This window comes from Ammospiza nelsoni, chromosome 5 (assembly GCF_027579445.1).
Source record: "Ammospiza nelsoni isolate bAmmNel1 chromosome 5, bAmmNel1.pri, whole genome shotgun sequence".
NCBI classification, from domain to species: domain Eukaryota; kingdom Metazoa; phylum Chordata; class Aves; order Passeriformes; family Passerellidae; genus Ammospiza; species Ammospiza nelsoni.
In genome coordinates this window covers 28250136-28267126 of record NC_080637.1, presented here as the reverse complement: position 1 = coordinate 28267126, position 16991 = coordinate 28250136, and the positions used below count along the sequence as shown (strand labels likewise).

Here is a 16991-nt window from a genome sequence, read left to right as displayed (position 1 = left end):
GAAGTCCAATTATGAAAGCGTTTCCCCTTCCCAATTAGTCTGGGTTGTTACTTTCTTAAAAGTTGAGACGCTTTATGCACGGCTTCCCTTTTGTAAAACCATGCTGAATGTCTAAGCAGTAAGACACAATGGCTTATGCAGTGATATAAATAATGCAGATCTTGAGTGTTAATTGAAGCACAAGGCAACACAGAGTCATGGCCTGAACATACAATTGCTACTTGCCAAAGTAATTCTAATTGACCTTAGCAGGACTGGGCACATAAGTTCAACATACTCCTGTGAGTAAACATTAGGAGGTTAGGTTAGGTCCTTATCATTCCAACACGTCTAAAGCAGGGTTTTGTTTTTTTTAAAATGCTGGTTTTCAGCATGACTGTTGAAGAAAACTAATTAAAATATTTCAGGGAAACCTAGAATCTGACGTAAAAAATATTTTTTTACTCTGATTATTGGAATATTGAACAAAATTCACACCATTGCAATTTTATTTTATAGTTGCTAACACACACTACATTTTTATCCCTTTTTTTTTTTGCCTTTTCCCTATAGATATTTAAACCTCAGCCTTTGACTGAGATACGGACGAATGGTTCTTTCTTCAACATTCCTCCTTCCTTGTCTGACTCTATTATGGAAAAACAAAACCGGAAGAATTAAGTATCTCCCAGTTGTGCTTTCCAACAGAAAATTAAAGTATTGCAAACAGATTACTAGGCCACAAGAGGCACATTGTGGGATATATGATGACAGCAGGGCTTTGAAATTCAAATGTAGCTCTTTTTCTTTGAAATCCTGCCATGGGTGTAGCTCTCTCAGCACTGCCCTGAAGCAGAAACAGCTGCTTTAGTTTCCTTTTACAGTGATTTCCTAATCATTCAGTTGGAAGATGAGGGGCTCAATTTTATAATTTAGTAACAAGTGAACAAAAAGGCACACTGTGCTTGGTAATTTCCAGAACAGCTTTTGATAACACAGAATAATAAAAAATCACAAGAATCTTAAGAACTGCACTTTCTGTGATCATGATGCCTGTCATAGATGCCCTGACAGATGCAGTGTACTAGAGCATCCAATGAGCTTGCACTTAAATATTTAATGTGGATAAGACTTCAGCTTTTCTCAGCAGTGAAAGTGACCTTTAATATAAGGCTGAGCTTTACTTATTTCCTGTGTTCTTTTTTTACCCTACTGTATTTGAGAGGGTAATTTAATTAAAGTCTTTTAATTTTTACTGAATACCCTCCACAAGACTTTGTGTACCAATTCCTCAAGGACAGTCCAATATATGCTTCCTTGTACTTAGGAAATTTCATGGCATCCTGCAGCTGCTTCTGGAAACTCTGTTTCTTAATGTTTTACTGTTACTGTGAAATAAAGCAGAACACATCACTGCTTTTCTGGAAAATGTACTTGTCGGTTGTTTGAACAGCTCGTCCTACAGATTTGATAAGGAAGAAGAGCAAGGCAAAGCTGGCTCTTATAGCCAGATGAAAAAGATCTTACTAGTCAGGAGGCCTGAAATAATAGTTAAACTACAAGAACTGCAGGATAAAAATCCCCTCTAAACAAATAAACAAAAAGCGAATGGTGAGTATACAGAAAACAACAAAGGAAGATGAGACCACCAAAAACCCAAAATGGAAAGCGAAAGACAGGCACCAAACTTTGAGAATAACAAATGCATTATGATATATTTATTTTTAAATATATAATATAAAAAAATCACTCTGATGTTTTCCCGTTTTCCTGTCTTACCATGGTTTGATGAGGTGATTAATGTCAGTTTATATAACTTATTTACCAATGGAAACTTCTCAATTTAAGTCTCAGGCTGTAGATCTCACCTTACATTTAATTAGGATTCCTTAAACAGGTTATTTGCTAAATATTTCTATTTGTTTCTATATATAGCCATATTTTGCCTCCCAAAGTTGCATTTTCCCCTACAAATAAGTTTAATCTCTTTTGTATACCAAATAGTTCAAATATATCTAATGAGGGTTCTTGTTTACTTCTTGCTATTACCTAGATTCTGACCCTAGACAATCCTTTTCCATGTCCCAAACCGGGTGAATTTTACTTCATCAAGAGACTTGAACAACTCCTAATCTTCTGAAAGTGACAGAAGGGACACTGTCATACTTTAAACAGACCAGTATTTCAGAGTACATTATCTCTCAGGAGCCAACAGGTGAGACTGGTTTTTTATTATTGTTTTGAGAAAAGGGAAGGATAGAGGTAGAAAAACCAAGTGTGACTTTAGAGTACAGGGTATGCTCAGTGCAAACCCAGCTGACAACACACCGCAGTGTCCTCCAGAAAGTTCTTTCCAAGGCAAGTTGTCCCTTATATAGCAGCTACCCTGTGTCTGTCATACAGCATTGCCAGTCCTAACACTGCAGCAATTAAGTGGCTCAATCACCAGCTCAGGGCTGCTTTTCTTACCCTGCACACAGAAACAGCTGTTCCACTGCCTCAGGGGTTCCTTTTCTTTGACACAGACTTGGCACAAACTGTTTGCCAGGTAGCTGCTGACACATTCAGACAGTTTTGCTGCTGCAGCTTCTTAGAGATGAAGCCTGGAAGGCTCAAGCATACACTAAGCTGCAAATCCTGCAGTGTACTGCAAATCCTGAAAATCCTACAAGCGCTCTGTATGTCCACATGTGTGGGAAGTTCACTTTTTATGTCACATTTAGGGTTCCTAGGTAGCATTAGAGTTGCAGCGAGGCAGCAAAGGAGAGACCTAGCAGATGTGACTGCCACAGAAACACAGGGTAACAGCGACATCCCAGCAATGGCCCTGTGAGAGGCACCATCCAATAGCCACAAAGGTACTACCAGCAGAATGCCAGACAGAACAACCAGGAGCATGATTACACATTTCAGTTCTCTCAAATGCGTTAGAGGCACATTTTGTTGTTCAGCTTTTATGAACCACAGTATTTCATCACATCTTTTATGATTTAGCATTACCTGTCAGGAAAAAAACAACACAAATAGAGGCTCTTCACATCTATTTGACAAAAAAACCACCCTGAGACTCCTCGTATTTTGTTACTCATGTAAGGTAGTTAAGAATCTTACTTGCTATGGGAACACCATTTGCCAACCAGCTTATACTAGGCTTTGGGTTGCCATTAGCTCTGCAGATCAATGTTCCATCTTCTCCAGGAGACAAAACCAAGTTTCTGGGTGCTGTTATCCAGTATGGAGCAGCTGGGTTTAAGAAAAGAAAGACAGCAATTATTTTCCAAAATTATGTACAGAAAACCATAAGGCTCAGGCATGGTAATCAGAAGATAATTCAAACAAGCTATGTGTAGATATAGACTCACAGCTATACTGTTACTGTATGTGTACATATATATGTGCGTGTGTATAAATATATATATACATGTGTGTGTGTGTTTGATACTCAATTCAGTGATGGATCATACATTGGCCAAACTGACCCCCTGGTCACCCACTGCATTCAAATTCTGAGAAAAACAACAAGAGGATCTTTCTTTTATTTAGGGTTGCCTGCTTTGAATCTAATTTGCCTTTCCTAAAGAAAACAATATTTATCTGTGTATGGCATTTGCAGAAACTACAGTGGTCTTCTGATTAATTTCAGAGATATCCATGGTCTTAGTAGTTAGGCTGTAAGGAATTAATTTAGGTTTGATTACAAAAAAATATTTCATATCAAGGGTGAAATTTTAAAGTGGCAAAATCCTTGGTCTTACTCAATTCAATGGCTGATTGCAGTGGGGCCAGATGTGTACCTGAGACAGATAAAAACCCAGAAATCAAAATGGGTGAAACACTGTCCTTACTAAAAGATATTCACATATTTCTCCATTCTTTTGTACAATAAATAACCACAAACAGCATATATTATCACATCTTGCAATTAATTTTCAGATTTTGGATTGATGGACAGATGCAAACAGAAAATTAAACTTCTGTTCTTAGAATGGAAGCTAAATGTGATCATAAAAAGATGCTGATCTACAACAAAATAAGTGACTATTTAGCATGCAAACTAAGCAATACAGCTGATTATTTCAATGACTAATTAACTGTCATTACAGTTTTTTGTTTCATGGTATTCACAGCATACTTAAAATTCCTATTTAGACAAACATGTTGTAAATGTTTTTAGAACTATAAGGCATCATCTTGGGTAAAAAACATGAAGATAGGAACAGAAATAACAGTAAAAGAGAAAAAGCAAGAAAATCATAAGACTGTAAGACAACAGTAAAATAGAGGAAAGAAATAATCTGGGCTATAAGAATGAAGAAAAATGGAGAAAATGAGCATGAAATGATGAAGAGGGATAAGGAAGAAGATACAGAAGCAAGAGAAAGAAGCAATCTAATGACAGATAATCAAAGGATCTAAAATAAATGTAGTACTTGTGCAAACTAAGGCATTATCTTACAACTATTACAGTAAAATATCAGTTTAGCCTGATTCTTTACAAAGTAACATTAAAAGATGAAAAAGCTATTATAGATAGTATAGCTCTTCCAGTGTTAGAATTCAGACAGTTGAATGTTTCCTCAGGGTGATTTTTAACCATTATCCTTCATCCTTTTAGCTATAGTTCATCCTAGAAAGCCTGCTTCCCTCCTGCATTCTGGGCCCTTGATAACATTCCATTAAGGATAATTTTAGTATTACCTTTCACAGTTACTGAAATCACATGATGAACTGAACCTAATGCATTTCTTGCTATACATTTGTAGTTCCCCGAGTCAGCTTCTGAAACATCTATAATCTTGAGAGTTTTCTTAAAGTTTTCAAAAAATGTTCTGTTGGCTGGCAGTTCCCCACCCTCCTTGATCCAGCGGATTACTGGTGTGGGTCTGGAGAAGTAAAAGCACACATCAAATTTAAGGACTGAAGAAAAGGGAGGTAAGAGTTCAGAATGTTAATACTTTTAATATATGTTTTATAAATAATTATTTTAAAAGCCTCTACCCAGATTCTGGGCTACATCCAACAAATATGAAAATTTGCCAGCATTTGTTTCTGGGAAATGACAAGTCTCACTAACATTGTCAATGGCCATCTGTTCATAGGATTAATAATTACAGAATACATTTGTCTGCTGATTAACCTAAAAACCTGATGGTTAATAAATGAAGACAAGCTTCTACTATCAAATTGATGCTTATGGTGCTTGTAAAGGTAGCTTCCATAAAATGACAAGTTTACAATTGTCCTTTGTGTGAGCAATATCCTAATACTTCATGAACATCACAGACTTCACAACAGACCTGTAAGGAGACAGAAACATTTCTTGTGCGAAGTCAAGAAAAATTGTCAGTATTTAGCCAAGTATAACTTCTTGTCACTGCACTGAGTTTAAATCTTGGCTATGCCCCATGTTGTCCACAGAAGTTGAAAGTTGTTAAAACACGTGGAGATATACTTTGAAAATTACAAGAAATTGCAATTTGTTGCTTACTGAATAGAATGTGCTCTCTCAAATAGTAATGGCTCTAAGCAAATATTCCCTTAGCAGTCTAATATCACATATTTTATATCACAGACACCTAGAAAAGATGACTTTTAATTATGATGTCAGCAATTAGGAATAGTTGTTTCAAATAAAATCTGCATCTGGCCCTTCGTAGACAAGTATTCCCTCACTGATTACTTGTTTTTTTAATTACATGACAGCTAAAGACACAAAGCCATATATTACAGTCTATTTTTTTTCTACAGGTTTTATCCAGCCATTTTACTGGAATTTGGATCATCTAATACTTTTATTGCAGGGTTGTCAAAAGGCATATAACTGTATTTCAGATGCAGACTACCTGGGCTGGTGCTAATTCCACTCACAGGGGTGGTTTTGCTGGTGCTGCTGGGGCAGGCACCTGAGCACAGCTGAGAGAGAAATACTGCACTGAGGCTCAGATCAAGCCGTGCTGAGCACGCCCTGTGGAGCTCATGCAAATAAATACATGTGTGTGGTGCATGATTTGCAATGCTTGGCATTCCTCACGGCTACTTGAGAGCACCCTGCCTTTGTGCACTGCAAACATGTTTACAGGCCTTGAAATAGGCACTAAAGGTTTTCTGCTTCTATTCTACAACCAATCTATTCTCAGATTTCTTCCTGAGAACGAAACTGATTTAAAGGTCAACCTAACTCATGAAGTTAAATTGCTCTTAGTAATTTCCTTTTTGCACAATAACCAGCAAAAGCAAACTTGCACTGCACTGAAGAAACAAGTACCAATTAAGCTCAATTACAATGAGAAATTAGATGTAAGGACCTGAAGATTTGTTCTAACAATTCCCACCTAGTACTACTAAGCAATTATTACCACATATAAGCAGTTTTCCTGGATTAGAACAGCAAATTCTTATCTATTTTTATATAATTTGAGAACCTAATGACTGTAAACTTAGGAAAACAACAGAAGCTTTATTCCTGGCTGCAAATCTGTGGATGTATGTCTGAGATTAGTCTATAGCATTTCTTGTCTGTGTCCTTTACAAACAATGGCCCAATCTATATCCTGTGCATAGGGTTTGGGGATGAGAGAAGGCAGAGGCCATACACATTCATAGCCAGCTTCAAAGTCTGCTGATGCCCAAGTAAATGGTGGAGTTCCTTAAAAAACCTCTTTCCATTTTACACTTCTGCTTCTTTGAAACACATAAGCTTATACAGCAGTCACGTTTTTAAGCATGTCTGAAATGTTTCCCTCTGTTTCTGTATTTCTATTTAGGAAAAAAAAATGTCTCAAAAGTTACTCACAATCCTGCTGCGATGCACTCCAACAAAAGCACATTTCCTCTGAGCTCCACTTTGGTACTTGTGCTACCTGTTGGTGTTAGAAGAACTGGCTGCCTTTCTGTAACTGGCTTTGCTGGAACAAGAAGTAGTAAAACAATTAATTTCTAAATTTTTTTCTGATACCAATAAGTGCATACATCCATTTTCACACTTTGAACAGAGATTTTGCTCCACATTGGCCATTTGATTAAAAATCATTGTGCAGCACAACTACAAAGCTGAACACATTAGTTTTTTGACAGACATAACATATCTGTTAAATGCCACAATGTTGAACACATAGAAGAGAAATGTTATTATTAAAAGACAGGAACAATTGATACAAAGCCTTTACATAGGCAACTGTGCAGTCTTAATCCTAAATAGCTGCTGTTTCGTTCAACAGAATTATAATGGAGAGTAAGGCCACTGGTGTGAGGCACAGTGCAAGACTGAGTATTACTGAAAATTCCTGGGCTTCCATCAAAATAAAAATAAAGCAAAGTTATTTTTAATCAGAAATATAAACCAAGGGAGGGGAAGGTACAGTCTGCTTCGGAATATGTTTTAATATTTTCTAGACCATGTGAGGCATTGTTTCAGAAATTAATCCCGGTATTTTCCTCTTACTATATATTTAACTGCAACTTAAGCTGTTCCCCAGTCTTGCAATACAGAACCTTGACTAACCTGTAAGTAATAAGCACAGTAAACAGGCAGCTATAAACATAAGATTCATTTCTGATATTACACTATGTTGGCTTTTGAAGAATATGGTATTTCCTATGTCTTCATGGAATTTAGAATAAGAGTTTTCTGTAATTATAGTGTTTTCTGTGAGTAGTCTAATGTTCTCTTGTAACAATATTAATATATAGAATTAAATGGCTCTGAAATGCTGTAAGAGTCTGAACCATTACAATAAATAATTTTGTTTTTTAAAATTGGGATTAGAAACATAATAAACTCGAAGCTTGTTAGAGTACATGATTTACTGATACATTAGCATAAATACAACACTTCATTTTAATCCAGTGTGTGCTGCGAATTTCTTAATAACGTGCACACAATCAACTCAAAGTTGTGGGAGAACAGAGCAGCCCAGAGTCAAGAACGCAGCCGACAGTCCCAGCAGCAGCTCACCTACCCAGGGGCTGCAGGCTCACTTGGCCAGACTGTGAGTGCTCAGAACAATTACCCAGGGTGGTTCTGAGCTGGGAGCCAACCCAACAGTGTTCTCCTCACTAACTGTAGCTAATGCATCGGTTTGTGTTCAGATACTTACTTCTTGTTTGTCCCTCCTGAATATCATGCAATTTTTATGTAGAGAAGTAATATATTCTGTGCCCATGTTTTATTGGATAATGTAAGTTATGGTTTAATATGCACAAAGCCCCATTTCACAAAGAGAAAGACAAAAAATAGAATAAATATCAAGTACTTTCTATGTCACTCAAAATCAAGTGGAGAGTCTAGAATCAGTGGTGCTCCCCAGTCAGCCTTTCTAAACACACATACATCTGTTCAGGAGGATTTAATTCAGAACATACAAAAGGCCATTCAACATAGATTAATGGAAAGACCAGCTTAAACACCAAACAAACAAAACTTATCCTACCACTATGAATTTATTGGTACATTCAGTCAGTTATTAAATGTGAAGTGGATCTGTTAGGTGCTTAATTGTTGTTATTTATTATGCAGCACATGACATTGAATAGTCCTAGTGATAATGAACATAATCAAACTACTAGGTAAATTGGGAGAAAAATATATTAAAAAAAATCAACACAGTATAGAAGTAGTTTTTAAAATCTGCACCAGTGTGAAAGCAGTCTTTTATTATAAGTGTTTATATTTTCTATGAGTTATATGTTACAATATTATTGAAAAATTAAATATTTGAAAGGATCACACTGTGCAGTCCCTTTGTAAAGTATATATTATCACCAGCACTACTTGATACCTTTATTAGAAACTGAAAAAGGAGCAAAAGATTAAGTAGCCATGGAGGTGAAGTTAGTTAACTAAATGCTACTGTAAAACAAGGAGTATCAGTGGGGACCAGTGTAACTCACCACCAAAAATATCAGTGTCACTCAAATTAGCAGCTATAGTGTCATTCAATGAATCCACTGAAATAAACAGAATATCATGAAGAAAGCATAAAAAAGGGATAAATAAAAGTTCTGGGAATCAAAAGGTGATGACATGGCCACGGTGAGTTAATCAAGTGATTGATTAATTTGCTTCAATAGTTACAATAATCATAATAACTTCACATTCTTGCACTGGAAAAACATTTGAAAACTGTTATTTTTTACACTGTAAATATCAAATCTTAAACATTTTTTCAAAACACAAAGCCTTATAAAGTGAAAAATTATAGCTTTTAAAATAAATTATCTATCAAGAAAACTGGAGATTACTTTTCAAGTTCATACATCAATGTAATTTCTTATTTAAAATTGAAATGCAAAAAATTCCCTAGCATAACACTACTTAACTTTAACATGTAACTTGAGAACTCTGGATAAATACTGTGTAAGTATGTAATTCAGTGATGCAATACCTACTTGAAAAGACTTTTACAGATATGGGTTGTTTCTGCTGTATAGTTTGTGTGTGATTAAATCTTGCGTAGCAGATATAGTCCTCCCGGGTGTCCTCTGGTTGTACATTAGAAAAATAAAGATCTCCATTTAGACCTTGGGAAACTCTTTCACTTTGGGGCAGCCTTTGGAAAGCTGAGGGAAAGAAAGCACACATTTACGTTAAATATAATTGACACACTCTATTATTATGATCTGCAGACTCCACATTCATTCAATTACACTTGTTTGTGCCTTGGTACATGTACAGACATTTCTAAGCTTCCTGATGAAATCCCTTGTCTACCCATTCTTCCCCGGTGGGTTAATCTACAACTTACATCAAGATCTCCAGCTGCTTTTGGGCTGTATGTCTGCTTGTTTCCTCTGTTCTACAGAAATGGAAATTCACTGAATTTGAGCTTAGAGGGAAACTTCACCATCTGTGGTTTTGGTAAGCAATGATTTACCACATAGAAAAACTGCAAAAAGTCAACTGCATAAAAAACAAACTCACCATTATCCATCCAAAATATGATAGGTGGTGGCAAGCCAACAGGAGGTCTGCAGTGCAGCACTAGGGAATCACCTTCGCGAACATGATTTGGTTCCAGCTTTTCTTTCGTCCACAAAGGCGATCCTGCAGAAAGGGATTTGGACATATACGCAAACTTTGGATTGGCAAAAAGTCAAAAATTTAAAGGGAAAATGCACAGAGTACTCCAGAGAAATGAAAGAACTACATCCATCAGAATGTTAAGTCCTTTCATGTTTGCTAAAGCTTTTATTTTTGTTCTTTTTTGTTTGCTTGGAAGAAAAGTACATCAATGATTTATTGAAAGAATAATCAACTGATTCAAATTATTTTGTCTACTCACTAAAGGTTTTATTGCAGTATCTTGCAAATTTTTAACTATACTGAAACAAAAGGTGATGTGCTAAAATAGAAAAGGGGGTAGACATTCCTGAAGCAGTATTATACATGCAGTCTTTAATTAAGATGTGAGAACAGTACATATGAAGCTGAGAAGCTTGAAAACTAAACTGAGACAAAGCTCATAAAAAGCTGTAGAAACAATCTACCTATCATAAAAAAAAAATATCTTCTTTTTAGTTCAAATCTGTTATGTTTTAAAGCTATTACAAAAACTATGGAGCATAGACTTCACAAACAATAAAAATTGTGGTCATCAATTATGCCATCAATGTCAACAAATTATCATTAAAGCCTTATAGATGTAAATATTTTATTCTAGTGGTGTCATAGATACAACTCAGTTTTAAGTATTATAAGGTTATCCAGATGAAAAAAATTAAATTTTAAAAAGTTAAAAAAATTAAAATAAATTTTTTGTAAAAACCGTATTCTACAGAACCTGTAATACAGTATTATACCTCAATATTAGAAAATGGGCAATAACTTCTAGCATGGTCATTTGTATGACTGAAGTTTTGAGACAGGAAAACAAAAAGGCAAAAAGTTCATAAGCAAATAAGAAAAGCAAAGGGTTTCACACTTTATGAACATTTAGAGCTTTACTTACTAGAAGGCCTCACAACGATATTGTTGGAAATGGCTGCTCCTCGCTCATTCCTTGCTGTACACTGGTAAACTCCCTCATATGCTTCTGCTTTCCCACCATTCATAATATTTATGACAAGAGTCCCTGAATTTGGTTTCATTGTTACCTGGGCATCTTTATCTATATCAAAATGAGTTCCATTGCGCGTCCAGGAGAAGCTAAAACAATAAAAAAAAAAAAAGTAAAGTTTATTCTTAGCTGCTTTTTGTAGATGTATGAAGAAAAAGAAGAAAAAACAATTAACAAAAATACATATTATGTTTTCATTAGCAGATAAGTAAGACTCATTCCCAAACTAAATTAACTAATAAAGCAATTTTACTCTAAGAAATCTGGCAATATTTTACGATAAAAGTTTTGGCTAAACATATTAACAGGAGCTATTTCAAAGTGAATTATTTTTTTAAAAAATACATTAAAAATTTCTGAGGTTAATCATACATGGAAAAGAACTGATTTGCTTTCTACTCAAAATTATGCAGTAACATCTGCAAGAACTGATATTGCTAAAGCTGCATTAGCATTTCCATTATAAAACCTATTGTTGAAAGGCTTTATAAACCTATCTTTAAAAACTTGCTCAGGGCTGAAATGTGTCATCTCAGGCCTCAGCAGGAGACCATTTCTCTTAATTGGTTTGGCAATTTTGAAATTATGCAAGTGAATTAAAGACTGTGGTGAGGCCGAGTCCGAGTCCTTTTCACTATTCTAATGCAAACATAATTCTCTAATAGAAATTATATAGTCTGAGAGCCTTTATTTGACCTAGTAAATTTATACTGATACTAGTCAAGAGATATTTTGAAAAGTAGTCCTTAAAAATGAAGACTGACAGAACTCAAAAAAAATTGTAAAGAAACAGAGATTGACAGTCTACAACTTAGACCATAAACACCACTTTCTTACTTTATGCCCTGTTTATGGTCAGAAGTATAGTCACAGGGAGCTTGACCAACATCTATGAAGTGCTGAGCACTCACAGCTCCATACACTGTGAATGGCAGTTTTGTAGTTGTTACATTTCAGCTTCAGAATCCTAAGTACAAACACTCTTTGTGCTGGTTAGAAAGCTTCCTGAAGTATAAATGTAAAATGGCACTGGAAAAGCTCAAATTCTGACTGACTTAAATTGTGCACTGACCCTCTGCAGCAAGACTGGACATGATATTTGCACCTTGTGTTGGGGGAGAGAAGAACTGGACCTGCAGCAATGCCGTGTTTTTGGGAGGACTAGCATGCAAAGTGAATTAACAGTGAACCTCTTTCCTACAACTTTGCAGGTGAAATTTCAGAATGTGAGATTTCTGTTACCAATAATATTAATAATGAAAGAAAGTGTAATGTAGATTCAAATGAGAGGTGGAAGAAGTGGTACAAACCCCTGAATTTGAGACGAGTGACAGTCAGAGTCTTTGCTGCTCTAGCTATAGGTAGCAGCACATCCACAAACCTTTATGCCAGGTGCTCTCACCAATAAGAAGTTATCACACTGATATCACACAATTCCCACCGTGGGCTGAGAAAGTCCACCTTTGACTTCAGAACTCTGGAGCAGTTCAAGTTCCAATATGCATTTGCAGGTTACCAAGAGTGATGGACTAAGCAGACTAACTATTGATACAAATTAAATAAATTTCATATCTTAAAAAATAAGCAAGACTAAGCACTAGCTTAGAAAACTCATTAGAAATTTCTTTACTTAAAACCTGTCACTTCCTCTGTAGCACAGAAAAAAAGCCGTGTTTGATGGGGAAGATGAGGATGTGCAGCAGAGAGCCTTGGCACATGGCTCAGGTATGTCAGTCTCACAGGCAGCACTCTTTTTCTCTCAGGTAATTACAACCAAAAGTGTTTAAGAGAAACATCTGCAGAAGCAATATTGTTGTCCCAAAGTGGAAAATAATAATCTGATCCTTTAGGTAAAGACCTAGACTCTTAAAAATGGTATTGGGCCAGCAAAATTAAAATGCTGTCAAACAAAGCAGCTCTGTGGAACTCCTATCCTTAATGGAAGACTAGAAGGGGTGAGAGCATCCCTCATAATCTACATCTTCTCCATTCTGCTGCCCAGTATGATAATGACCATGATGCCAAGACAACCAGCAGGAGTACCACAGAAATAAAACTGGTTATTCAGAAGAAATACATCTAACAAGCTCTGTCTGTGTCTGAATGAGCAGTTTTAGACAGACCTTGCTAATAAGGTGTAGCATTACACTGCTGGAGCAGAGAAAAGGGCATTTTTATGTTCACAGTCTCTGCAATCAGCAGCAGTTACTAACAATGCCACAGTGTATCACGGCTACTGAGGTTTCCAGTGCAGGTACTCAGAAACTTGCAAGGAGTTGCTGTAAAATATTTCAAGATGCTGAAAGATAATCTTAAAATGGACAACGAAGAGGAATCTGAGCCATTTGTGCCAAAACCAAAACTTAAGGCTATTGAATACACAAGGCTGCTGATCAATAAGACTGATACAGACTACATAACTTCTGACAAACTGTATTTCAAGATCAGCCTCATTAAATGGAATTATTTACAAAGCATTACATTTGAATGCATTAGTGTTAGCCTGACTTTATTTAATGCCCATTGTTCTTAAAGACTATGCCTGAACCTGGCACATGATCCAGCTCATAGTACAGCATGCCTGCTAGTGTGCTACATGGGCATTTACCTATCTGTAATAATCAAGAATTATTTTACTATTAGAGTTTTGAGCAGAAAAAAATGCTACAATTGCTTGATGACTCTAGAAACATTTAAATGTCAAGTGTGATAAGAGTGAAAACTGTGCTGCTATCTGGTAGCTGTGTAATTTACAGAGGTACAGATGTGTGCATGTTCCTGCATGTGCAAGCACATTCATACATATAATCTTGATCTTGTTAGTTTACAAAAATTACAGTATGTTCTCCTACTTCTTCCATGCTCTTAGGCCAATAAAAGCAAAAAAAACGAAAAACTACTAACCTAGGAGGTGGCTTTCCTTTGGCTTCACACTGTATTACAATATTCTCTCGAGGGTCAACAATGTAATCTTTTGGAGATTGCTGAGTTATCGTAGGAGGTTGTGACACTTCATTATGAAATACAACAAAGAGAGAGGATTTCAACAATATTTTCAAAGTACCATCAAGACACTTTTGTAAGCAGAGAAAGAATTGCATTTAGCAACCACATCATTGACAGAAGAGTGGGATTAAAGCATCCTTTGTATCAGGAGGCTGAAGCTCTCTACCCTTGTAAATCAGTGCAGCTATGCTAACTTCCAACTGAGCTATCCTGATTTACAGCGGATGAAGATCTTGGCCAAAACGTTTCATGAAAATATCATTTCTATACCTCAGATTTCAACGGATTTTTACAAAACCAAAGGACACTCAAATTCTAAGTCCAAGAAATCTGAAATCAATAGCTGCAAGACATACATCTCCACAAAATGGTTTTGTACCACACAGAAGGAAAAAATATACACTGTTTTGTGCTTCTAAACATTTTGTATATTTTCAAATTCTCTGCATGTCCACACATTTATTTTGTTTAAGATATTGCATTAATCTATAAAGCATTCTTTTAAGAACTACTTTTCAGGAGTAAAAAATGTGTTATAAGCAAAAGACACTGTTACAAATGACAAAAATAGTATCTAGTTTCCAAATAAAGTAAACGTAGGAAAAGTAAAGCACCAATTCCCCTTAAGAAATCCATTAAGAACATAGTCTCTGGAACTCTTCCAGGAGAAGCAATCGTTTAACATTTGTCGTTTTTCAATTACTATTAAACAAGTAGCACAGAACAAAAATTGATTCACCTGACAAAGTAGCTGGTGTCTACCTATGGTAATTTATAAACTATTACCATTATCTATGCCAATTTTTTGCATTAAAAAACACTGTTTATGATATCAAGATAGTGAGAAAGGTGTTGTCATCAACATTATTCATATGTTTATAGTTCAGTGTCACCAAAATAAACTTTAATAACATGCCCATGAACATCTCTGTCTAAGTGCTGTAAATCACCTGTGCAGCAATACCCTTTGCTTGTGCTCTGGGATAATTTCTAGCCACTGGAACAAAATATTTTCATCATTAGAGTTAGTTTGGTTCTCATGCCTCACTCTAGACGGTTAAAATTCTACAACTGGGATTTTTATTTAAGTCTTCCTTAAGGATACCATTACATGTAAAGTACTTTGCACAGACAGAGGTAGCTGTCTGTAAAACTCTAGCTGCAAGAAAAAGTGATGAAAAGAAATCAGATCATGGAATCATAACAAAACACAGCAGCCAAGCAGAACAGAACAGGCCACAAAGAACTGGGTTCTGCTCCTCACTGCACAGGGGAGAATCCTTGAAAGAGGAAGGGAACATTCTTACATGATGCCTTCATGTGTATTTCTTTAGAGGTTCTTGAAGGCAGTCCTTTTCCCTCTCAGAGGCATTTCTCAGGGTCAGTATGTACCAGATGCTTACTTGGGAAAAGCAAATTCACCCTGAAAAAGGATATGACAACAAACACTGCCCAGCCTACAGGATATTCCATCTGATACACATCAAAGACCTGAAATCTCCACTCCTGTGTTATGGACTGCACTTAAAACTGATTAAATTCACCATAAAACTAAAGCTAAGTTAGAACCCATAAAATATGAGGTCTACTTAAATAGCTATATCCACTGTGGATATAAAAATATGTCCACATCAGATATGTAACATAGTAAAAAGTACATACATTCCAATAATTTTTATCATATATATTTACTCCTGAAAGTAGTAATAAAACACTGCACATGCTGATATTGAGTGAAGATTTTAATGTTCAAACAGCACACTATCAAAAATCACACAATTAATTTATTCAGAATATCAGAATGTTGTTTTATGTACATTAGTATTTTCTGAACACTGCATGCACAAAACATCTAGATACAGCAAACAAAATTATCAACAAGATGTCAGAATCACACATTTTTGGACTGCAAATTCAATTTGCAGCACAATCTGTATTAATTTTCAGCAGCACACAGCCTATTTTTAGTGAAGTGTAACTTACATTCTTCTAGAAGTTTTGCTTTTATTCCCACATCAGAATCAGCAGTTGAATGGACAAATGGAGATTAAAGAGAAATATTTGTTAGTGAAGAGAAAATTAGCAATTTTGAGAGGGAAGATAAGTATCTCTGACAAGTGCATTGGTTACCATTAAAAAGAAAACATTGAAAACATGCAGCGCTGCAACCCATGCAGTGATGCCTGAAATTGCAACCACAATTTCCATTGTGTCAGATATTACTACATTGATCTTAAAGCTCTTGGCATGAGAAACTTTCTTGAAGTGTTGACTTTTTAATGGCAACCATGCTATGTGATTTTGGCCTTGCAAGGACATAACACACAAATACTGAGGTGACAGCAGCAAATGAGAATTAATGGAGTGTATTGCACTCATGCTGCAGTCAAAATCAATCCACCCATATGATCATGTGGAAGAACAAAGAGAATGCTTCAGGCTAAAATTACTCTTGTAAAGACAAAAGCACCTAATCCTACTCAACAGGCTTGCAACCCTTTCTGGTTTGAAAAATAACTAAATAAAAAAAAATCATCTTAGCTAATTGGAATTATTGCTTAATTCCAATGTTTTGCATAAACACCTCTCTTTATCAATAGGCCAAATGTCCCCGAGTCCCTACATTTTCAGTCATTCCTGGCCTGCTTTGAGGAAACACTGGCTAGGAACTAGTGAACTTGCCGTGAATAGAAATTTCTAACCTGGATGAAACCTAAATATTCAAGTAATCAAGTAGGTTCTCACCACCAGGTCTCTATGGCCGATATTCAGGGAGGAGCCACAAAAAAATCTGTGTCCTTCCCTTGTGGTGCTCTCCCAGAGACAATTCTCATCATTAGTTATGAAAGTGATACCATCATTCCAGATGTAATTTCTGGTTAAAAATTCAAGTATGTGACTGTATCAGACCTCACAAAATTAATAAGCATGAAGCAGAAGGGAATTAAATTC

At 35.9% G+C, this 16991-nt stretch overlaps 1 protein-coding gene across 24 annotated transcripts in view; it reads right to left on the bottom strand.

The window, feature by feature from the left end:
- NRCAM (neuronal cell adhesion molecule) overlaps window positions 1-16991 on the bottom strand; it is a 145238-nt gene that overhangs the window by 48901 nt on the left and 79346 nt on the right. For 11 of the 24 annotated variants that reach the window (XM_059473274.1, XM_059473280.1, XM_059473287.1 and 8 more), the window contains 9 exons: window positions 16023-16040; window positions 13938-14043; window positions 10926-11122; window positions 9899-10021; window positions 9367-9537; window positions 8869-8925; window positions 6773-6884; window positions 4678-4862; window positions 3091-3222 (listed from right to left, as the gene is read on the bottom strand). In XM_059473274.1, coding sequence (XP_059329257.1) covers window positions 3091-3222; window positions 4678-4862; window positions 6773-6884; window positions 8869-8925; window positions 9367-9537; window positions 9899-10021; window positions 10926-11122; window positions 13938-14043; window positions 16023-16040 — 1101 coding nt within the window. The remainder of the gene's footprint in view (window positions 1-3090; window positions 3223-4677; window positions 4863-6772; window positions 6885-8868; window positions 8926-9366; window positions 9538-9898; window positions 10022-10925; window positions 11123-13937; window positions 14044-16022; window positions 16041-16991) is intronic. The other 13 variants (XM_059473277.1, XM_059473291.1, XM_059473296.1 and 10 more) reach the window with 3 other exon arrangements.